The sequence below is a fragment of the Onychostoma macrolepis genome, chromosome 01 (genome assembly GCF_012432095.1).
Source record: "Onychostoma macrolepis isolate SWU-2019 chromosome 01, ASM1243209v1, whole genome shotgun sequence".
In the NCBI taxonomy this organism is placed as follows: domain Eukaryota; kingdom Metazoa; phylum Chordata; class Actinopteri; order Cypriniformes; family Cyprinidae; genus Onychostoma; species Onychostoma macrolepis.
Window position 1 is genome coordinate 16,897,531 of NC_081155.1, and position 25,242 is coordinate 16,922,772.

At 36.6% G+C, this 25,242-nt stretch overlaps 1 protein-coding gene across 7 annotated transcripts in view; it reads right to left on the reverse strand.

Annotated features, from left to right (window-relative positions):
• Positions 1-24,016, reverse strand: part of evi5l (ecotropic viral integration site 5 like) — a 45,997-nt gene extending 21,981 nt beyond the window's left edge. For 6 of the 7 annotated variants that reach the window (XR_009270796.1, XR_009270795.1, XM_058773547.1 and 3 more), the window contains exons 1-13: positions 23,797-24,016; positions 10,926-11,294; positions 6,944-7,133; positions 6,585-6,809; positions 5,956-6,030; positions 5,738-5,863; positions 5,100-5,243; positions 4,549-4,638; positions 4,351-4,448; positions 4,175-4,235; positions 3,697-3,750; positions 3,167-3,199; positions 2,444-2,584 (exon numbers count right to left, since the gene is read on the reverse strand). Coding sequence is in view for 5 of the 7 variants with exons in the window: in XM_058773547.1 (XP_058629530.1) it covers positions 2,444-2,584; positions 3,167-3,199; positions 3,697-3,750; positions 4,175-4,235; positions 4,351-4,448; positions 4,549-4,638; positions 5,100-5,243; positions 5,738-5,863; positions 5,956-6,030; positions 6,585-6,809; positions 6,944-7,133; positions 10,926-11,167 (1,479 nt within the window). In the remaining 2 variants the exon portion in view is untranslated. The remainder of the gene's footprint in view (positions 1-2,443; positions 2,585-3,166; positions 3,200-3,696; positions 3,751-4,174; positions 4,236-4,350; positions 4,449-4,548; positions 4,639-5,099; positions 5,244-5,737; positions 5,864-5,955; positions 6,031-6,584; positions 6,810-6,943; positions 7,134-10,925; positions 11,295-23,796) is intronic. The other variant, XM_058773537.1, reaches the window with a different exon arrangement.
• Positions 24,017-25,242: the final 1,226 nt, after the last annotated feature.

Sequence of the window (25,242 nt, forward strand, 5' to 3'; positions counted from 1 at the left end):
AGTTGTCATATTCTTCTTGTTAAGCCACTCCTGAACCACAGACAACGTCAGAGGCGTCTTACCTGGGCTAAGGAGAAGAAGAACTGGACTGTTGCCCAGTGGTCCAAAGTCCTCTTTTCAGATGAGAGCAAGTTTTGTATTTCATTTGGAAACCAAGGTCCTAGAGTCTGGAGGAAGGGTGGAGAAGCTCATAGCCCAAGTTGCTTGAAGTCCAGTGTTAAGTTTCCACAGTCTGTGATGATTTGGGGTGCAATGTCATCTGCTGTAGTTGGTCCATTGTGTTTTTTGAAAACCAAAGTCACTGCACCCGTTTACCAATAAATTTTGGAGCACTTCATGCTTCCTTCTGCTGACCAGTTTTTTAAAGATGCTGATTTCATTTTCCAGCAGGATTTGGCACCTGCCCACACTGCCAAAAGCACCAAAAGTTGGTTAAATGACCATGGTGTTGGTGTGCTTGACTGGCCAGCAAACTCACCAGACCTGAACCCCAGAGAGAATCTATGGGGTATTGTCAAGAGGAAAATGAGAAACAAGAGACCAAAAAATGCAGATGAGCTGAAGGCCACTGTCAAAGAAACCTGGGCTTCCATACCACCTCAGCAGTGCCACAAACTGATCACCTTCATGCCACGCCGAATTAAGGCAGTAATTAAAGTAAAAGGAGCCCCTACCAAGTATTGAGTACATATACAGTAAATGAACATGCTTTCCAGAAGGCCAACAATTCACTAAAAATGTTTTTTTTTTTTTTTATTGGTCTTATGAAGTATTCTAATTTGTTGAGATAGTGAATTTTTAGGGTTTTTGTTAAATGTGAGCTAAAATCATCACAATTAAAAGAACCAAAGACTTAAACTACTTCAGTCTGTGTGCACTGAATTTATTTAATACACAAGTTTCACAATTTGAGTTGAATTATTGAAATAAATGAACTTTTCCACGACATTCTAATTTATTGAGATGCACCTGTATGTGGCGTTGCACAGTATATTGAGACTGAGGCGCCAGAACTGGAGCTGATAGAATGTGCCTGTAGCACGAGACTACAATATTTCTCCAAAAGCAGATCGTGGAGACATTTTCAAAAATCGTCATATTGCACACCCCTAACAGGTACCAAACTCTTTTGCATCTTCTTGCACTTAAATGGTTTAAAATCACTTGAATGTTTAAATTGGCAAGACTTTGAAACACATGCATCAGTTCATGACGGTTAAACTAATTCATTGAACCCCTAGCTACAAGTAACACAAATATGGATTATAAGAAAAAACAGCTTACAAAAAGGATAGCTGTTAGTTGCACGTTACACTAGTTCTGTTGACATCAGCACAGCTACAGGACGGTGGTCAATTCTAAGTGTAACACAGGAAAGTGCATATGACCAGAGAGTGTTGCTCTGAGTGTGAAACACTCGCAGGGTCACAGCTCACACTCAACATGACACACACCACACCCTGACATCTTCTCACACATACCATTGACACCCAAACGAAAAGAACGAAAATTCCAAAATACCCCATTTGCTAGATATCGATGCTTTGGCATCCATTCTTTTAACTTAATGATGAAAGAATTAAAATTATAATGATGGGTTCAAATAGTCAACTTGGTACTAACAGTCATTTTCATAAATCTTACCAGAAAATAATCACTGACCTGTCAGTGACCCAGTTTAGGGTAATTCTGCCATGTGAAAGCAGATCTTTTGACTAAGAACAGCCTGCAGCCATGTGTACAGCAAACATAAAGATGGTTCAAAAAATAAAAGCATGTTTATATGACGTGTGACTTTGCTCAGTTTTCTGGTAAACTGCATGATCTCACATTGCAACTTCATAAGAGAGAATTTTTCCTCAATCAACTGCTGTATTACTTTTCAGTTTAATAATAATTTAAAAGGAGGTACCCTGAAAAGGATGCTATAGTTGATTTTCAGCTAGAAATAAACTTGTTTTGTTGTTTTTGGTCAAGGGATGTGATTGTTGTGTCTGTTTCACACTGCACACATAAGCAGTGATAAAGCATAACCGGGAGACCAGGCCAACTTTGCAGTGCTTTCACGCTGACAGTGTTTCAGAGCTTACTGGGTTACTACCTTGATTATTTCACTAAATAACAGCCATAAATTCTAAAACTTAGGTAAACTGCCCAAATCATCTATATTCAATCAGACTTGCTGAACAGAGAGTGCTCTTTCTATGTGTCTGTTGGGCTTTGTGCCACATGTTCCACATGCAATGGCAGACATCTTTTTCAAATGATGGGTGATCAGTTCACTCCAGTCATTTAATGTAGTTTCATAAAAGTCTATATTTAAAAAGACTTAATGAAAATGTTTGTGTAGCATTTTAGCAATATTTTCAACTGAGGTCAGCTGAATGCAGCAAAAATAGTCTCAGCACTGAAAACCAACTTGTAGCTATGCATCTGCTGTTACCTTGTGTTGTTGAAGTTCACGTATGGTGTCCTGCGCCTTCTCCAGACTCTCACTGGCTGTGTAACACTGCTGCCGAACCACAGCCAGTTCACGCTTAATAACATAGTTCTCCTCTGCCTCCTGGGCTCGTGTCACCTGACCCTAAGTGAAGAGAAATAGTGTAAGTTTCTTCTTGGGAGATTTGTCTTTTAACTCGCAGTTAAGGGGAGATAAGTATGACATTCCAATCAAAGTGATGAGATGGACTACATGCAAAGATAAATCTGCTTCATAAAACCAAAGAAGAAATCTGATCAAATCAAGAATCAAAAGAATCCCACTGATGTTTGGAATTTGATGAATTACATGATAAAATCCGAAAATGCCACCTGACCTAATACGGAACCCTGATGCACACCTATGCTTCCATATCCCACATGCAAGGCAAAACTGCCGGCAGACAGTGTCAGGGTTAACTTTCATTTAGAGTACCTCTTAGACATTTTTACAGCCATACAGACAAATGAGCTGTCAAGGCAGTGATGAGAAACAGAAAAACAAATAACCACTTTTCATGCAACAGGCCCATTCTCAGAATTTTGTGGAGGAGGCAGTGCAGGGGCAGGAAAAAGAGTGGATTATTGGAGGCATCGTGGAAGGTTGAAGAGAAGAAGCATATGATTGAGTAATGGGAGGAGGAAAGGCAGGAGGGATTAGTGAGCAGATGGCTTGACAGTACTGTACCTGAATCAACCTGTCTGCTAATGCAGCACTCTCCTACAATACCACAAGAAAAGGAAGAAAAAAGGAAAGAAAGGGACAGAGAGAAGAAAGAAAAGGTTGAAAATATGGACAGAAAGAACAGGGGAAAAGAAAAGAAACAATGGATGAGCAAAAAGGTGTGGAAAACCACAGACACACATGAAAAGAAGAAAAATGGAACATTTTTAAAAGTTGGGTAGGAAAAAAAAATCAAGCGGTGAAGGATTGTAAAAGTATAAAACATATAAAAGTACAGAATGAGAGTGTGTTTGTGGTGAAAATTGTGGGGAAGTAATTTTAACAGAGGAAGGCAGATAAAAACAAAGGAGATGAGACTTCAAAAAAATGTACCATTAGGAAGGAGGCAAAACAGCTGAGCCTCTGAAAATCTACATGCTCTAAAATTTTACATGACTCACATAATAAAGATATTTACACTGTTTACTCAAACACAAACTAATAAAGTTTTCAATTTTAGGTTCATGCATATTGGTTTGAAGAAACCATCTCACTTTTTCCAGTGTCTCAATCCTCTGCTTCAGTAGTCTATTTTCTGTACGTAGTCTCTGTTAAAATGAAAAAGCAAACAATATTTTAAATATATTTTTTTATTTAAAAAGCAAATGATTTAAAACAGAAAATAAATGGAATATAAAGATGAAATTATGTTTTTAATCACATTTTTATATTATTTTATTTTAATTACCAAAAATGTTGAATACTTTAATATCTATAAGTAAATGATGGAGAAACCCATTATAAATCAAACCCAAACGGGGCATTTAACGACAGCAAAGATACATATTTTAAAATAATACATATTTTTTATAGTAAAATTTAATCCTTAATGAAGCTCAAGAGAAATATCACTGGATAAAGCCATTTGTGCACGTACAAACAAAATTTACATGTTAGTCACCAAACTAGCTGAACCAAATCTAGATTTTAAGCAATATATGTGCCATTATATCTAAACACGCATATACAGACCTTAATTTCAATCTGTTCCTCCATCTCTTTGTTCTTAATAGTGGTATATTCCTTTTCTAACCTGTGGATGAAAAAACAACTGAATCTAGAGAAGCACTAAACTTTCTTTTATTTATTGTGAATCTCCCTTTACTTTTTACTCACAGATCACTCATTTACATTTTCAGATCACTCACTTTTTCATTCTCTTGGGATTGTATTTGACTTGATAAGCCCGTAGGATCAGCTTATCCGGGCAGCTATCAAATTGATGCGGAATCACCTTCTGAAAGTGCTGTGGTGAGATTGTTAAACAAACATCAAGTGTTGCTGTTGTTTATGTTGTTGCATGTATAACATATTGATGTACATAGCAGAGATGATTTTCCTCTAACCTGTGACATTCCCTCCATGTCTAGCTGTATGAGGTCTGTCTGGTTGTACTGCAATATTGCTATTCCAACTCGGAATATGATCTCCAAACCCTGAGAACACAACACGCAGTATTCATATAATCACAGACTAACAACTACAACAAATGCTCACACCCTAGTATATTCGTTTCTCTGATAAGTTCTTACAAACCCCTAGATGCACTCACACCTTTGAAAAAACTGAAAACCTGCATGCAACACATACAGTACACACAAATTCTGCACTTGATAGTGCTTATATATTACGGTGGGGACTTTCCATTGACTTTACTCTTGCCATAATATTGACTTTACCCTTTTACTTTAGCCTCACACAAACCTTAACATTTTACATTTTCATTATAGTACACTAAAATGTGTTTTTTGCACATTCAAGTTGATTAGCATATAGTGAAACAACCATTTGTAATTTTGAGTTTTTCAGATGTTGCTAACTTCCGGGAACATTTGGTCCAAAGTATACAGTGAAATCAGCAACACGCAAACACACACAAAGTCTCTCGTGTCCATACCTCATACATAAAGATGTCAAAGATACGTGTAGCTATTGGCAGGGGCAGGAAGGTGAGGAAGAGTGTAAGAAACCAGGACGAGGCATACATAGACGTATGGAAACTCTGAGAGCGGAAATGAACGTTCAGCTCCGGCAACTGCTCCTGATAACAGAGATAAATACATGATACCAGTAAAAAAACTATACTGTGAAAGACATTAGATAAAAATGCTTCTGAGAAGAAGCAAATGGATTGCCTATTGACTGTGTCTATACACTATAAATCTGTTGCCTCCTTGTGGACAAACATGGCATTACTCCAGGCATCTTGGCATGCATTATGAAACATATAAGAAACTGATGCTGATGCAATGATGCAAAAAATTCGGCTTTGCCTTCATAGAAATAAATTACATTTTAAATATATTAAATTAGTAAACACTTCATTTAAACTGTAATAATTTTACTGTTTTTTTAAATCAAATATATGCAGTCTTAGTGAGCACAAGAGACTTCTTTCTCTTTACAACAGCAAATTTTTCATAGTAAATTTTACACAGCACACTCCATAATCAAACAGGCAGTCTATTATGCCTTTTTTCTTTCATTATATGCACATTTTTATTAGTCTGGATTCTATAAAGTACTCTTCCTTACCTGTAGCAAGTGTTCAAACTGGTAGATGCACAGACCCAGCTCAGCCATGCTGGGCTTAAACAACTCTCTAAGCCTGTACTCCTGCATTAGTCTGACAAACACACAGAAGGCTTCCTCCTCCGGCATCTACAAACATGCAATTAATGATGAATTTGGTGTATGCAAAGTTTGGCTAACAGACATTTCTTTTTCTTACTTTAGTTCATTAATAAGCAAACCTGCATAAGTAGCAATCCTACGATGAAGGCACTGCCCTGACAATAACCAACCTCACGATCCACAAGAGAATATGCCTGTGAGATCAAGAAACATCCATTCAGATTAAAATTATAGTATATATATATATATATATATGTGTGTGTGTGTGTGTGCGTGTGCGTATAGTTCTTTGTCATTTTTGAGGTAATGGGTTCTAAAAATTTTGCTTTGCCATTACAAAAATAAATTACATTTTAAAATATATTCAAATAATAATACAAATTCTTGTAATTTTCTTGTATTTTGTATTATTTCCTCGTTTACCTCTCATTTTCATTGTACTGAAAACATCAGCTTCCACATTTTGCTAATTTTCTTCTTCTACAGAAGGAAGAAAATCATGTAGTTTTGGAATGACATGACATTTGATTAAATTCTGACTTTTTTTTTTTGTTTTTTTTGTTTGTTGTTTGGGTGAACTCTTTAAAAAAAATTTTTTTTTTTTTTTTCGTTATTAGTGTGAAAATTACATTTTGTAAATTTTTCAGTTTTTGTTCAGTCAACCACCACTCACTCTTACTTTTATTTGCTCTATTGTGTCTCCACTTTATCTGATATTTCTTCCAGCACCCATTTCTGTCTTTCTCACCTTCATGACATTAAACAGAACTTCCTGTCCCAGGCTGTCCTGGCCTTTGAAGAAGTCGTGCTCTGGATATGTGCGGGCAATATCTCTGCGTATGAGTTTTTCACAGGGTGAGGACATCTTTAAGAGTTCAGAATACTGATTCTTTACTGGCATGTCAGTGGCATTACATAATAACTGCCAAACGATTGCTCGGAAATGATGAGGAATGCCTTTCCTTATTAGCTCCTGCGCATAGAGAGAGGGTAAGGCAGAAAATAAGAGATGAATGTACAAGTTTCAGATCCTTTTGTCTAGCATCTATGATGTGGGTTAACACATTGTCATTCAGATTCTGAATGAAAAAAGGACCAATCAATCACCTTCAGAAGTTTGTCTTTCTTTCGTCTCCACTCGTCCCATTCATTGACAATCCGTCCCCACAGGATCCAAGTGTCTTCTTCCAGATGCGACAGGTTAGAAGATGCAGATGAGCTTGACACCAGAGAGGAGCCACTATTCCTCCGAGATCCACTCATTGAGCGCATGGATTTGGAATCTGCTTCTAGCAACCTGAATGCAACACAATACACAGAGATCAGGGTATACAAATGGTAGTGCAGCCTAATGGTTAAACATCTGGGCTGCTACCCAAAAGGAAGTAAAGGAAGAGATTCTGTAAGGGAGGTTAAACCTATAATATTGTTCAAAGGTTCAGGGTCTGTAAGAAATTAATGGTTTTTACTCAGACATTAAATTGATTAGTGACAGCTAAAGTAAGAAAGTAAATTGCTTGAAATAGAAATTGAAAGCAAAGTTGCCATTAATGCAATGAAGTACATAAAAAAAAAAAAAAAAGATTCAGTAGAAAGGTAGCTAATTTAAATTATAACAACATCATAATTTATTATAATCAAAGTCCCTTTCAAGGAAAGTTCGTTCACTCCATATTTGCAACACCTCCGGGCAGCTCAAACAAGTCCAAGCCCTATCTTAATGAATGGGGGAATCCTGAAATCTCAAAAACCCCTCGCTGGACTCACGATTAAATTACATATTTCAAATCAGCAACAAAATCTGAAATGAACTGCCCCATGAATGTTGTTTCTTGTGCTCAAATAGCGTTTAAAAAACGCATGCGCAATTCCAACGCACTTATGATTGCGCATGCGCAAATTGTGCATCAGCTGCTCTAGACTCAGGTTTCTCTGGGAACTGGAGTTTCTAACAGCCGCTGCAGTGATGCAATGACTTTATCAATCAACAATTGGCTCTTTCATTTAGAAGGCGGGACATAAAGGAGTGAACCGTTATTGTGTTTCTATAGTCTTTGTTATAATTCACAACATTACTGTTTGCGCTGTATTTTTGATCAAATAAATGTATTTAATAAGACTTAAAAATCTAAAGATCTTTAAAAATCATACTGACCCACTCTTTTGAATGGTAGTATACATCTTTTGTATAAACTATCACCAATGTGTCCTTGAATTTACTCTAGTCGAGAATTTGTCTAAATGCAAAATTCGCAATTACTGCATTCATACTGTATATTGGTGGTGATTAGGATTAAGAACATAGAGTTTTAGGGTACAATCTGCTGGATGGGATAACAACAATAACAAATAACTTAACAAATCAATATTTTTTTCATTTTCTAAAGAAAACTTCCACACAAATTTATAAAGAGCATCAAAATGTATAAAATTAACATAATATGACAGCTGAGACTTTGTTTCATCTCAAAAGTAACCAAGCACAGAGCTTATTGCGATTTTTTTGGATGGGATGTGTACTACAAATAATGTTCAGTGACACTTCAGAATGAGAATCGATTAAAATCGAGAAATCAATATTTTTTAACCCAGCCCAAAGCCTCTGTGATATTCTGGCCCCTAGAATATGTCTTGGGTCCCACCTTCAAATGTAAGAGCATGGTCACATTAGCATGATTTCAGTCAAATTCCGCAACAAAAACAGTCTATTGTCCACTGTCAACAGTGTTGTGATGTAGCTATAAAGCACAGCTCACACAGAAACCAAGCAGCATTCCGTTGTTCAACACACCAAAATCATATGAAAAACATGAACTTGACGCAAAATCTGCATAGGAAAATGCTGCGCCCTTACGCAAAATTTCCAACAGCACTGATTGCTATTGAAACTGATTCCGCTTGCAAAATTTCATAAATCAACTGTAAATGTGACCTTTAGTGCGTAAGATATTTTTCTCTGTGTTATCGTTAAAAGGCAAACGTTAATGAAAGTAAGTCTGATCACTTCTAAAGTATGTCAAATGTCATGTCCATGGCACTGTGTGGGACACAAAGTTTGTTCAAATTCTGAGTCAAGTATGAGTAATAGTAAGTGATGGTTGCCTTGGCACAGACCACTAAACACAATACAAATGCTTCTTTATACCTGTTGACTCCATCACCACTTGAATTCAAAATACTGTATTTCAGCCAGACTATATCAGCTGAATAATAGCTTATTAATGCTTTGTGAAATCTCAAGGAATCTTGGCGATCTCTCTGACAGAAGCACAGAGAATGTTTTAACTAATTTCAACGAGTGCAGCTGCGGTCCTCTTAAATGGCCCATTAAAGTTCTACATTCAGCATGGTAACTGTTGTTATTGTTGTTGCCAGGTAACCACCACAACTGATTAATAGCGAAAGCTTGTTACATATCAGCTGTTACAGGAAGAGAAGCTTAACTGCTATGAGTTTGCCACTCACAGGTCAAATGAGAAACCACACACATAGCTTTTTTGTCTCAAGCATGCATAGTGTTCCCTTTGTTGAAGTGTTTCTACCTTCAGAGGGATGTCAAGTATCAAAGCGCAACACACTATGTGCGTGTCTGCATGACACATGTGTTGCACTTTGACATTTGCTCTGTGCAATTACCCATTTGCTAACCCTGATGCTGTTTCAAATACTCACAGGTTTGAAACCATGTTTTGAATGCAAAATATGATTTATAAAATGTTTCCGCGCCACTGAGAACTGGGTCTATCAATCTCTGAAATTACAAAAAGGTACCATACGTGCATCAAGAAAAGTCTATACACATATTCTTTTGAAGTCATAGCTTTGTGTGAGTAACTTAAAAAAAAAAAAAATTAGGTAGTCATTCTTCCTTTTCAGTGAGCTGTTAACTGCTGAGACCAGATTATTGAAGTTTAAATCCGGATAAATCATATTTATAAACAAATCATTAAGACTGGATCTGTGAACTAAAACAACAATTATTGAAATACAATCTGATTTAAGAGAACGAACCAGACATTACTACTTCTCTCATGATCATGCCAAGAGCTACAGTGATTTTCAGGGAATAACAACAAAGTGGGAACAACTAATGACATATATCCGAGTGAAATAGATTATTGAAGAATAAAAAATGTATGGCGGGGACTTGACTCTGTCCATTGGTTGTTGATTGGTGGAGGCAGCTATGAATGTGAGCTTGCAATCGATTGTAAAACAGGGAGATTAAGTGGACTAAACACACATCACCAGAGATGAGTCTGTTCTTTGACCGGATGATTGAGTTATGACATTTTGATTAAAAATTATGTAATTTTGGTACTTGGCATTCTGGTCTTCATTCACTTTCATTACATGTGACCCTGGACCACAAAACCAGTCATAAGGGTAAATTCTTCGAAATTGAGATTTATACATCATCTGAAAGCTGAATAAATTGACCATTGATGTATGGTTGGTTAGGATCGGACAATATTTGGCCGAGATACAATTATTTGAAAATCTGGAATCTGAGGGTGCAAAAAAAAAAATCAAAACATTGAGAAAATCGCCTTTAAAGTGGTCCAAATTAAGTTATTAGCAATGCATATTACTAATCAAAAATTAAGTTTTGATATATTTACAGTAGGAAACTTACTAAATATCTTCATGGAACTTAATGTCCAATTAATGTCCAACTTAACTTAATTTACTTAATGTCCTGATGATTTTTGGCATAAAAGAAAAATCAATAATTTTGACCCATACATTGTATTTTTGGCTATTGCTACAAATATACCCCAGCGACTTAAGACTGGTTTTGTGGTCCAGGGTCACATACAGAAAAGAGCAGCCAGGATATTCAGAAAAAAGAGTAAACAATGGCCTGCTTTTCATTTTTGGGAGAACTCTAAAGGGATCTTTAAAGGGATAGTTCACCAAAAAATGCACATTTTGTCATCATTTGCTCCCTCTCATGTTGTTCTAAACCTGTATGAGTTTTTTTTTCTTCTGTGGAACATTTAGAATGTATTTTGAAGAAACAGTTTTGGTTACTGACTTCCAAAAAATATCTGCAAACTGTTTTGTATGTACGTTGCTCTTGTTTTACCTGTTCTGTTCCTCCAGTTTAGCCAGAAGCTCGAGCTCATCTGGACTGAGGTTCTCTGAGTCAGCCGGGGAGGCCGCCGGGGCAGAGAGCGCAGCATCATGGGAACTGGAATCCGGACTGAGCACTGGGCTGCCAGCTAATGGAGGGTCAGTCTCCAGTCCGGGAGGCGAGTTGAGGTCCTCCAGCTGAACAGAACCTGCCATCCCTCCCTCTCTCTCTGGGCTGCTGCTAGGGCTTGACATGACGGAGGAACCCAGGACAGGAAAAGTCAAGCAGTGACGCGGGGACTTGGAAGGATACTACAGGGTTCTAGGCGCCGTGGACGTAAACAGGCCTCCTTGAAGACGTGTATATCAGGACTGGGTTAATCTGTGGAAATGAGGGAAGTGAGATTATGTATTGAAGGGCTTTGTAATTAATTGGATGATGAATGAGATTTTGATTGCGACTGACTGTGATTAACTAATTAATTCAGTGTTTATGATGAGAGGGCTCTAATATTGTCTAGTATTGAAAACTCCTCTTTAATACTATAGCGTGAAATAAACAACCACAGAAAGTACGTTGAATGATACAGTACAACTTACTGAAGTGTTTTAACTATGAAAACACTTGTGAACAGCAAGTGCTACTTGAGTAAGTAAAAATAACACATACCTTAAATAATAAATAAGAATAAATAATGCAAGTCCATTTCCAATTATAATCGGCACTACCTGCTGTTGGTTTGAATTTATTTTGGACATTTATGCTCATACAAATTTGACAAACATATTAATAATAAATGCCTCTTAACTCTAGGAACTTTATGTTTTTATGTTGGGAATTTATTACTTGTAAAGTAAGTATTTTTATGAGAACAAGAATAAAACAAATAAAACATTGAAAAATAAATGGCAGAAGTTACGGTTATTATTTATTGCCCATTTAACCATAGGATTAATCAACTAATCAGAAATAATTTATAGATTTACCTATGGTTAGATAACCAGAAAAAAAGAATCAATAGAAAATATAATAATTAGTAACAGCCCTAAAATTGCAGTCTTTGCAATCTAATAATCACAATAAGCCATATCAAAATTTCTGTTTTATTCTGATTAATCTCAAAAATAAAATCAGCTCAAAATACACGTTTGATTTCCTGACGGAATCATAGTCTACAGCTAAAAAAAATTAATTAAAAAAATGCTCATTATACTCTAGGAAATTCTCTGAGAAAATCTGTCACTCCAATTGCCTAAAATTTGGCTTTGGCAACTTGCACAGATTCGTCCAGACTGTTTAAAAATCTGGTCAAAAGTTGTGTAGTGTATTTCAGTCTTACATCTATGTCACCTCATACTTAAATGGGGGATGACGTGCAAAGCAAACCTGTGAAGCTGTTTGAATACAACCAAGAAGAAAAATGACTGTACAGCATATGTGAACTGTGTAAGTGTAAGTGTACAACAACAAGCTATTTGTGCATCCTACAACAAACCACAGACACAAACGGAGCAGCTAAACCACAACCTAAGACATTAAAGAGAGAGATGGAATGTGCATTATATTTAGAGTATAGAGTAATGGGCGGATGACAGAGAAATAGACAAACACTCATGCGTTCATACACACATTACTAAACTACTAAAGACAAATGTGGTGTTTTCTCAAAGGTACATTCAAATTCAGAGCTTGGTAAGCCCTGTTTGGGTTTGGAACAGAAATAAACCCTGTTTCTGTAGTTTCACATAGTCAGGCATCTGACTAATCAGTAACTGGTCTACAACGAAACTTATTCTGGCCAACAACTGCCAACTAGACAGGAAAAAAACCACAGCTCATTTTGTTTTTATGTGACATTTAGGGGCAGGGTTATCTGAAACCATAACAGACCATAACAGAATAATAGACTGACAGAGAAAAATATACAATAAGCTAATGCTGTGACAGTTATACAGAAACCACTGGAATAGCAGAAAATGCTTAGTCATGGTCAAAAATATCGGCACCCTTGGTAAATATGATCAAAGAAGGCTGTGAAAATTAATCTGCATTGTTAATCCTTTTGATCTTTTATTAAAAAAATTCACAAAAATATAACTTTTCATTGGATAATAAGAATTTAAAATGAGGGGAAATATCATTATGAAATAAATATTTTTCTCAAATACACGTTGGACACAATTATCGGCACCCCTAGAAATTCTTATGAGTAAAATATCTCTGAAGTATATTATCATTCATATTCACAAGTTTGAGCACTCCAGGGTAATTATGAATATGAAATTATCCAGCCATGGCTTCCTGTTTCACAGAAATATAAATAGGAGGGAAAACAAAGCCCAAATTCCCTTAATCATCCATCACAATGAGAAAAACCAAAGAATACTGTATATTTCTGATGTGCAGCAAAAGATAATTGAGCTTCACAAATTAGTGAAGTGGCTTTAAGAAAAGAGCTAGAGCAGTGAAAATTCCCATTTCCACCATCAGGGCAATAATTAAGAATTTCCAATCAACATAAAATGTTACGAAACTGCCTGGAAGAGGACGTGTGTCTATATCGTCCTAATGCACGGTGAGAAGGAGAGTTTGAGTGGCTAAAGACTCTCCAAGGACCACAGCTGGAGAATTGCAGAAAATAGTTGAGTCTCGGAGTCAGAAAACCTTAAAAACAATTGTCAAACAGCACCTACATCACCACATGTTGTTTGGGAGGGTTTCAAGAAAAATTCTCCTCATTCATCCAAAAACAAACTCCAGCATATTCAGTTATCAGACACGACTGGAACTTCAAATGGGACTGGCTTCTATGGTCAGTTGAAAATAAAAAATGAGTTTTTTAACAGCAAACACTCAAGATGGGTTTGGTGAACACAGAGATAAAAAGTACCCCATGTGTGCAATAAAATATACTGCTGTATTTTTGATGTTGTGGGCCTATATTTCTGCTGGAGGTCCTGGACATCTTGTTTAGACACATGGCATCATGGATTCTATCAAATCCCAACAGATTAAAAAATCAATAAGTGACTGACTCTGTTAGAAATCTTATAATGGGCCATGTTTGGATCTTTCAACCGCACAATAATCCAAACACAAACCTCAAAAACAACACAAAAATGGGTCACTGAGCACAAAACCAAACTTTTGCTGGCTATTCCAGTCCTCTGACCTGAACCCTGTAGAAAATGAGTGGTGAACTGAAGAGAAGAAGTATCAACATGGAGCTGGGTATCTAAAGGGTCTGGAGTGATTCTGGATGAAGGAATGGTCTCTGATCTCTTGTCAGGTGTTCTCTAACCTCATCAGGCATTATAGGAGAAAATTTAGAGCTGTTAAACTGGCAAATGGAGGTTTCAAAAGTATTGAATAAAAGGGTGCCATTAATTGTGGCCAATGTGTATTAGAGAAAAACATTTATTTCATAATGATATTTCCCCCCCCCATCTTAAATTCTTATTCTCCAATGAAAGGTTAGATTTTTGTCAATTTTCTTAATAAAAGATCAAAAGGATTAACAATGCAGATTCATTTTCACAGCCTTCTTTGATCATATTTACCAAGGGTGCCGATATTTTTGGCAATGACTGTATATACTGAACAAATACTGATCTTTTGGTAGACAGTTTTTATTGTGGATTTTGTTAACCTTTTACTAAGTGCCTAAAAAACTCTAAAGCGTTCAAAAGTCTGGGGTTGGTATGATTTTTTTTAAATTTCAAGTCTCTTATACTCAGGAAGGCTATATTTATTTAATCAAAACACAGTAAAACTGTAAAATTGTGAAATATTATTAGAATTTAAAATGTGTCTTTTAAAATGTCATTTATTTCTGTGATGGCAAAGCTGATTTTTCTTTACTACAGCGACTCCTCTAGTCTTCAGTGTCACATGATCCTTCAGAAATCATTCTAATATGCCGATTTGCTGCTCAAGAGACATTTCTTATTATTACTATAGAAAACAGTTGTGCTGCTTAATAGATTTTTGTGGAAAAAATGTGATAAACTCTTTCAGGATTTCTGTAAACAGCATTTGTTTGAAACAGAAATCTTTTGTAACGTTAAATGTCTTTTTTGTCACTTTGATCAATTTAATGTTTTCCTTCTGAATAAAAGTATTACTTTCTTTCTATATATAAAAATAAATAAAAAATCTCAAAAGGCCCCAAATTTTTCAACGGTAGTTTATCTTTTAAAATGATGCCACTAAGCTGTAATGTAATGGTTCTTGGTTAAATAAAAAGAAGAAGAAGAGAACCATACTCGCCACCTTCGGTTCGCATTTGTACCATGATTAATCTCAATCTAACAATGCATGTGGAAGACCTGTTTTGGCGAAGAAAACCAAGCATCAAATACACATTTAGAGTGATGTGTCTGCATCTGTGTGGCGTTCTGCAAGCTCACAGCCAAACCGCTAGATGGCGCAGTCGACTACAGGAACATAGCACAACAGATGATGTTTGAATCTCCACGTGTACTGGTACACATTTGAAGGGCCGGCAGCAGTGTTAACAAATAGACTAAACTTTTTAAGCATTTATAAATACGCTAAGAACCGTACCGAAACCATGACCACAAAACCCCAATGCAATCTATGGGGTGACACCACTATTCCTATAGTTTGGTAATTCTTTAGTTAGGGACCAATTTCTCACTATTAACTAGGTTTATTACTAGGACATAGGCTGTTTATTAGTACTTATAAAGCACATATTCTGCATGACCATATTCTACATACCTAATCCTACCCAATAACTAAACTATTTTAGTAACTACTTATAAACAGTAATTACGAGTTTATTCAGGCAAAAGTCTTAGATAATAGTTAGTTAATATCGAGAATTGGACCTTAAAATATAGTGTGACCTTTGATTCCTACAAATACTTGATGCAAAAAACTGGATACCTCGAATGCACTGCAAGTCACTTTAGATAAAAGTCTTCCAATAGCATAAATGTAAATGTAAAATGCAAATGTCCAAAACATGCCACAGGCATAGACATCTACCTCTAACACATGCACACATTAAACCACTCATTCTTCCATGAGGGAGAATGCAACAGAAACAGAAAGATAACCCACAGTTAAAAATAAAGTACAAGATGAAACCTTTTTAAACAACGTAAACACACACTGTGGACAATGACAGCATTCATATTAGAGAAGCAGTCCAATCAAAAGAACCATTAACAAGCGCATGAATCCAATCCCCCTTGACCAAGAAGCACACACACAAACACAAACACACTCTCATCTCCGGTTAGTCGACGCAGTGCAGCCACAACCAAACACAACAGCAACGTCCTGAACCTAGCAGTAATCTCTGTATAGGCAGCGGGAATGGAGAGACAGTCAAAAAAATGTGGTTTGAAAATGACCTTTAATGAAACTGATGATGCAAGATCTTTATCCACATCAGAATAGAATATTGCCATCATCACTATTATGATTTTTTGATTAGTTTTCATTTTAAATCTGAAGTGTGTGTTTTTTTTTATTTATTTTTTATTTGATGATAAAATAAACAACAACAAAAAAAAAGATTTGTGTCTTTGCTGTTGCATTTCCTTTCGGTGCCGGTAGTGTCGCAAAAATTGCACTCTCAACCAAAGAGAAAAATGCAGTGTCTGTGTAGCACAACCACAATGCAGATCTACAGCAAGCCACAACAATCTCCCTTATTCAAAGTCATTGCTATGAGAACCTCAGATTTCATGGTTTGTCAAAACAGCATTAAAATATGACTAATTCACTGCCACTGTAAAACCTAAGATCAAATGCAGTTGAAGCATATAACTTCACTCTCAGAAAGTTTCAAATAAATGGACACCGGAAATAGAAATAATATGAGAGATGCAAAGGCCTTATCATCTTGGTAATGGCACAGAAAAACTGTGTGTGTGTGTGTGTGTGTGTGTGTGTGTGTGTGTGTAGTCATTGAATACAATAACAGCACTGTGTTTGCTGCATCTGTCTCTTTCTTCTCCTGATGAGCAGCATAAGTGTGGTTATTGTAGCTCTTAGCACAGTGTCAATCACACACTCCCTTCCCCCACACGCATTCAAACCCAAACCCCCAAACCTCAATCTTGCTGTCTGTACAATCACCTACATTCTTCATTGACAACATTTAACACCATGCACAATTTGCTTTTCTTCATTCCTGTGGCTGGGGAACATTATTTAGTGTAATGTTGGGGAACATTATTTAATATATACACCACCATTCAAAGACAACGTTCACTACCGTTTAAAGAATACTTTTATTCAAGGGTCCATTACATTGATCAATAGGACTGTTACAAAAGCATGTTTCAAGTAGGCTAAGTGCTATTCTTTTTCATTTTCTATTCATTAAAGAATCCTGAAAAATGTATTGTGATTTTCACAAAAATATTAAGCAGCACAATATAAGAAATGTTTCTTGAGCAGAAAATCAGCATATTAGTAAGATTTCTGAAGGATCATGTGACACTAAAGACTGGAGTAATGATTCTGAAAATTCAGCTTTCATCACAGGAATCAATTAGATTTTAAAATATTTTAAAACAGGCAAGACTTAAATTAAACTGTTATATTTCACGATGGTACTGCATTTTTGATCAATGCAGCCATGGGGAGCATAAGTGCTTGTACTTGAAGGAATTGCTATAAATATACATTTTATTTCAGCACTCTATACTGACACCTATTAGTGTGGATGCAGCGTAAAACAACAACAACAACAGTATTCTGTTTCCAATGCCAAAGCAGAAATACATTTATCACCCATGATTAATTTACTCAAAAAAAAAAAAAAAAAGATAATTAGTGTACATTCGGCAGACCATGTGATCTCAACATGGCAGGCAACATGAGAGTTATGCAGAATAATATGTGATGTCACGAGCCATTGAACTGTTTTCTGAGGTCCACTTATAATGCTATCAAGATTTTTACATCAAAAAACATAATTTAAAAGTAAAAGGTCATTTTCTGTCCTGTTTTTGTAGACTCGGAAGTAAATGCCCACTGCTATGATTGGCTAACACTTTGACAGCTTTAGTCATTCACAGATGGACGCTGCTGTGATTTAGGTTAAAAACGCACAAATACTCATATAAAACAATCTGTTTAACATAAAAAGCAATAATGGTCACCTGATAAAAACAGTTACTCACACTTGTGTGGTGCGACATTAGTGTCGGGTCCAATATAGCCAGCACAGCATTGTCTTTCAGTTTCAATCTTTCTGAAAATCCTTTGTTGAATTGTGCCTTGTTTGTAAACGAATCCATGGTAAAATGAAGTGACCAAGTACTTACTCACACAGCTTGAAACTTCATTAAAAATAACGTGACCAGACAGTGCCCAGGATTCCTAAATTGCCTAAAATAACCAGGTTTTAGCTGTTTACGCTGCACGGATTGATCATTGTATGACATCAAAGTACCATGAGAGCGAAAGAGAGCAGAACAGACGGCTCCTTATGCTTTCGAATCACTCTTGCAATACTTTGATCGTTATTTTAGGCAATTTAGAAATCCTGGGCAAAACGTGTCCCTGGGAAGTGGCACGTCTGGTCACCTTATTAAATATAAAGTTCATCCACTCCTTCTAAAGTTGGGATCAGAAGGAAGGCAATGCAAAGACCACAACTTTTTTTTCCCACAACTTGGCACTGCACAGCGTCTTGTTTTATTTTTTGGTTTCTGTGTAGACCTGCACGTTCGCCTCTCTCGTAAACACAACATGCGCAAATGGCTGGGCGGGGCTAAACAGGCAGCGCTGTAGAAGCAGGCGTTGATCTTCTTCTGTGGAGGCGGTGCTTATTCACACAATTACATCATAGAGTGGTATATTCCACGAGATGTCATTTTGGCAGACTGGCTTCAATATAAGCTGTTTTTAGACTAACGAGAAAGTTTTGAGTTCTGAAACTTACAGGATGTTTTTATAGTACAGTGACCTCTGGTATGTCAAAAGATTAAGAGAATTTTGGATTCTCAGTTCATGACCCCTTTAACATACTTGTCAACATAATTTTGCTACATTTCTAAATGGAATGAAATGTGTAAAAACTGGAAATCAAAATATTCTGTGTCAACTTAAAGTTAAGATGATCAGCAACACAGGCAGGCAGACATACACACACACACACACACACACACACACACAAAAACACACCTAAATACACAAAGACACACACGCAGCTCTAAACAAAGACATCTTAGAACAAACCGCGACATGCATCATAGGCGTGGACCACTTGTTCTGTATGACTCAAACATCACACAATAGCTTTAACTTCATCATGGAGCTCCTCTGCCCTGTGTGACATTCCCCGATCATTGAGCTCGTAGAGACACACAAGAACACACCCTCTTCACCATAACTGCCCTTCACAAAGACAGCTAATGACTCACTCACAGACTTGACTGAAGAGCTGACATGGTAATTTAGGGTGAACAATCAAGTATCTTAAATATGATCATCAATATGATCAGTTAATCTAGGCATAAAATGATCGATCACTGGAATAATTGGAGGAAGAATTGCATTACATGTCTGCTCTGTTGCACGAATGTTTCATTGCATTAAGTGGTTTGAGAAAACAAGGAGGGACAATATTGCATAAACATAACTAATGGCTTACCAGGTAAGACCAAAAAGATCATGAGGGCTAGCTTGGCACATCGGTCCACAAAATGAGAAAACAGATTATTCATATTCAGAGACCCTAATAAAATTGTTACTCCCAGGAGCCAGCCATGTATACATTAGTTATTATAAGGTAGTATTATTAGCATATATTCTAAATTGACCTTATGAAAGTAATGACTTAACCACGACCATAGCTTTTCAAGGGCAGGTGTGCTTGTTCATTATTTCAAATGCAGTTTATTATCACTCATCAAGTTGTTATACTGAAACACTAAATATAAAGTTAGAAGACAAAATGTACCCAAGGGCACTGTAAAATGATTTTTCAAACTTGTATTATTGCAGATTATTGAAATATGTTTTACAAGAAAATCCTATTTCAGTCTTTGAAAACGTCCCACTCAATTTAATGTGTTACTTGCCATTTCTTTGTACTCAGTTGTCAAATTTACAAGCAACTTCTGAGTGCAAACTGTTTGTACACCAATTGTTTTTTTCAGTGTGTCAAGTGGACAGTCGACACTTCATAAGGACTGACATGAACACAAAGACATATAAAAGAGTAAAAATGAGTTGAACTGTCGTAAGAACAATTAAAGGGGTCATCAATCACATTTTCCCTAATAATAGCTCAAATGTGCTACAAATATTCTCCAAAAATTCAAAATCTCCAGTTATAATGAAATTCATTTACAGCACTTAATAATTCACAATATAACTGCCATGTTCACTAAACTTCAAACAGTGTAGAAATTTGCCTTTTGCCATATTAATACAAATGGCTATGAAGAGGAAATATACTGTAATTTACAATACAGTAAATTATTAAAATACAATAAAAAGTTCCTCATTTGTAATTATGCTAAATGTATAAATGGCATGATTTCAAACCAGTTAAGCACAAACCCCAACACACAACCTATTTCGCTGGTCAAATCAACACACAGTCACCTGTCCTGAAAACTTCATTGATTTAGCACAGAGAAGCAATCAGCACAGTAATTGAAATGATCAATGGACTTTATAGAATCTCAGTGGGCAGGGCTTGTGCTGATCTGGTTTGGGGAGATAAAACATGCAAAATAAAATCTACCACAACAATGAAAACAACCACAGTCATAGTAACAGAAAAAAAAGCATTAGGCTATGACACAGAAAATGAAATGAGGTTAATAAACAATTTAGAGGGCAGAAAAAGAATAAGACATCTGTTGTGAACTAAGAGCAGCTGCAGTGAATTTAAATTAGTATGACTAAGTAAAACCCAACAAACAGCAGCAGCCGAACAGAGACTCAGAAGGAAGCAGGAAAACGTAAGTACAGGTCCGTTGATTGTCATGGCTGAGGAGCCACAGCTGCTCTGAAGCAAAGACATTGTCTCTCTATTGGACATACACAAAATGTTCAAAACACATGCAGGGTTAGCCCAGCCTTCAGATTCTTGTGCTGTTTGAAATGATGACGTGGAGTTAGCCAGCAGCTATAAACCGAGAGAGAGTATGACAATGCCAGAACACTTAAACACAGATACAGAAAGGAAAAGAGAGATACAGCGAGTAAAAGAGGTTGCAGAGGGCAGATAATGGCTTTCTCTCTGGCTCTCTTGGGCATGTGAACTACATAACGGCTTGTTTGTCCTGATGAAAACACTACAGTAATCCTATCAGTTAAACATTCACAGTTCACATGACCAATCTACCACACCTGTAAATATGTTTATTTTGACGTAATTTAAAAAAAGAAAGACTAAAGTGCAGCCCTTAGAACAAAAACAATGTCCACTATTTATTTATACAATTGCAAATCCAACTAGTTTTAAGTTACATGGAGAAATCTGTTAATATTCCATATTTCCTAGATGGTGCAGAACCAAGTGGAAGTATGTGCCGTCTTTGCTCATGGGCGCCAAATTCTAGAAAATTGTGCAGCAATCACCCAAGCTGTGAATGCCATTGGACTAATTACTCAGTAGAAACACGACACCAGCAGAAAGGCAAAAATACAAATATACAAATACTTGTAATGTATCTATTTCTATCTATTGCCTTAGAATACTGATTTTCAATGGCGGCCAAAAGAGAAAAGCACCATTTTTCCACAGAATGGTGCAGTAAAGACAACTTCCAATATGGGCTAACCAGCCTACACTTGAACCCGGAGAGATCATATGCATTTCCAGGTAATCTCTTGTTTTTTTTCTTGACAGTACTATCTACCACGCTAGCCTGAGTCCTAAACAGTATAGCAAATGTTGGCTGGAACCTTAAGCAAATCACAATCTTCTCAGATGTTCACACCTGTCAGATTGTGTACGAAGAGCAGGGCTGTATCTACCACAGACATAATGTAACTGTCTTAACTGTGCTTGTCAAGTCAAAATGTTTGAGATGTGAGGCTTCAGTTCTAAAGGGAATGTGAGGTAAGATGTAAGTATGTAAATATTTTATTTGACAACTGTTTTAGGATAGAAATGTTAAACGACCAATAGTAACAACCAGTTATGCAAAAAGTGTGTGAAATTTTGCAGTTTTGAACTGAAAATATAGACTGTTGTTTAAATAACTCATAAATGAACGTGATGAGATAAGATTAACAGAGGCCTTTTCGGCATATTAGGCCCAATCATGAGGTCAATATTACCTCAGCAGGCCTGGCTGTTGTTACAGTGGTTAAGAAATTTTGCTCACACAGATTTTGTGACCTTGATAATGTCGGGAATGGAGCATAACATCACATTCCAATACAAATGGATACATTAAAGTGTTAAAGGGATAGTCCATCCAGAAATAAAAATGCTGTCATAAGTTACTCTGCCTCATGTCATTCCAAACCCATATCACTTTCTTTCTGTGGAACATAATAGATGATATTTTGAAGAATGATAGCAACCAAATGATTTCAGTTCCCTTTGACATCTATTTTTTTGTTTGTATAATTGAAATCAACAGGAACCGAAACTCTTTGGTTACCAATATTCTTCAATTTATATTATTTTATGTTCCACAGAAGACAGGTTTGGTCCTACAGGTTTGGAATGACATGAAAAGACATAAATGAAGACAGAATTTAAATTTTTGGGTGAACTATCCCTTTAAGCAATAAAGCTCCAATTTAACACCAGCCAAATCGTCAACTGCAATGACATCATTTTCAAAGAATGGTCACCATATCCACTTATTTTAGACACAAGTAAATAATTAGAAAAAGGAATAAATAAAACTTCAGCATGGGATCCCACACACCTTTTTTTTTCTTAGCTGGTAGCAAAACCACAGTCTATTCATTAAATACAGAGTCAAACAAACTCTCCTCCCTACCAAAACATATAATCAGACTGCCCTTAATCATTAGTAAGCTCAGGCAAGAGCAACATAATTAATCTCTTAAACTGTGATTCACAACAAACCAAAATGAAAGACCATAACAGCTCACCAAGACATATTTTCCTTTGGTTGGCCCAAAATGTCAACAAAACGCAGTGTGACAAATGACAAAAAAGAATTGTGCATAACAGCCATGACAGTCTGATGCATGTTTAAGCTTTAATATCGCGACATTGAAAATAACACGAAGCCATAACAGGCCATTCAGGTCTTTCAAGAAGCTAGAAGACCAAAAAGGCCTAAATTAGCAATAACCGTTGTTTCAACGTGTATGATGCGGACTCTTATAGGCTACTATGTACAATAAAGCCTGTAGTCTGGACTCAGCAAACCCTCATGCAAAAGCACCACCAGGGGGGATGCCAGTTCTTACTATAGGTGTTACGAATCCATTATTAGCAACATATTACATTTGCTTTTTTGCGGAGGTGAGTTTAGTGATATGGCTGTTTTATTGTGCAGCGTTATGGCATTAAATGCAAAAGCCTTTGCAATGGAGGAAGGCTGCGTTGAATTCAGAGCACAGTGGTATTTAAACGCACGGTGTATTTTGGTGCCTTAAATTGGGTCATAATCACATCTGTTTCCGTGTAAAATAATAAGGGTGTGGATGATGATTTTTTCCCCATGGCAACTAGCAGATGGGCAAGCAGACAAATCACCGCCGCTGGTCCAGAGAGATGGGAGCATGATGCGCTGGAATTTCCCCGCTTTGTCCTAGACTGCCTCCCTGTCATATAATCCTGATTAACATGGTAATATAAACGTTGTACACAAATGGATGAGTGCACACATATTGGTCCAGCGACCACACACTGTCATTGATGGAAAATGCATAGAGCAATGCCCACCTGAATTTCGCTCTCATTACTCAAGCGGCTCCTGCGATCTTGCCATATTAAAGATGATCGGTCACAAAACCGGCAGCTATCGGCAATCCTTTTCTGTACGAAGCCGTTGGACCACTACGGTAAGTCGGGAAATGAATACGGAACCATATTGGACATATTGGTTGTGGATGCTCATTTAGAGGAAAATATGAGTCGTCAGTGCGAGCTTCCTCAAGGAGAGCTGCGGTCGACGCCTACAAGACAAAGCCCCGCCCAAGTCCCGCCTACTACCTCGTCTGTAATTTAATAGAAATGCTGGTATAAATAATCATAAACTGTCTGATTATAATAAATACGCGTTGAAAATCAATTCATAATTGCCATCTGTTTTCCGATTATTTGACGGTCTCGTTCAAAATGAACCATAGTGCCATGTTCTAACGTCAGCGGACCTCATGTGATTGACAAACGTTCGACCAATAGGAGGATAAACTAGAGGAATGGTCATGATTGACAGCTCATTCCACCAATCCGTTATTTTTCTTAACCTCAGCCACAGTGGGTAGCGGGCAGGTGATGTTGCGGTGTTGATTGGAGTAGTTGTTAAGAAACTGTTTTGTCCGGTTTATCTTCTGAAGATGCACCACATTGTTCTTTACTTCACGATAGATAGATAGATAGATAGATAGATAGATAGATAGATAGATAGATAGATAGATAGATAGATAGATAGATAGATAGATAGTGTTGTGGAATTAAACGATGGTCTTCTCAAATTTGTCAATAAAGCTCAAGAAGCAGAGTTCCAGATGCCAAAATAAAACTTTATTGAACACAGCATCAGGGCATCCAGTTTATACCCATCTTTCTAACCATAATTGACCGTATACACGATTACTTCCTGGTATTAGATAAGCCAGCTCATTCATTTCCGGTCAACTGTGCTGTGCCTAAAGGGGAGTGTCCTTTGCTCGGTTTCTCTATATAATCCATTCACAATTTGGAGAAAAGTTTTATTTGTCTAAGAGGACCAAATGTTCACGTATACTGTTTCAGGAATGACAAGCGCGAATGTTAAATTTACGCGAGTGAATCTGTTAAATTATGTGGCTAGTCATGATTGACAGCGGCAATGGAATGAATCATCTGACAAGCCGATGTCAAAATAGAGTTGTGCATTAAGTGATTCAGACTAAATTCAGACTAACAAACCTACAGCAGCAAGTCTGTCTTGGATAAAACTTAAACGATGTAGTTATTAAATTAAAAATAAACATTTCAAAATATTGAATGCATTATTGTTATACCAACTTATTTATTTTGTATTTAGGTATTCAAATAATTCAGCATTATATGCTGTCGTCTGGCCTTATTTATCTATTTCTTTAAATGACAAGTGACTTTGTGACTTCCTGCACTTGCTATACTTTATACTTCAGTGCGATAAAGTACTAAATTTGTTATAAT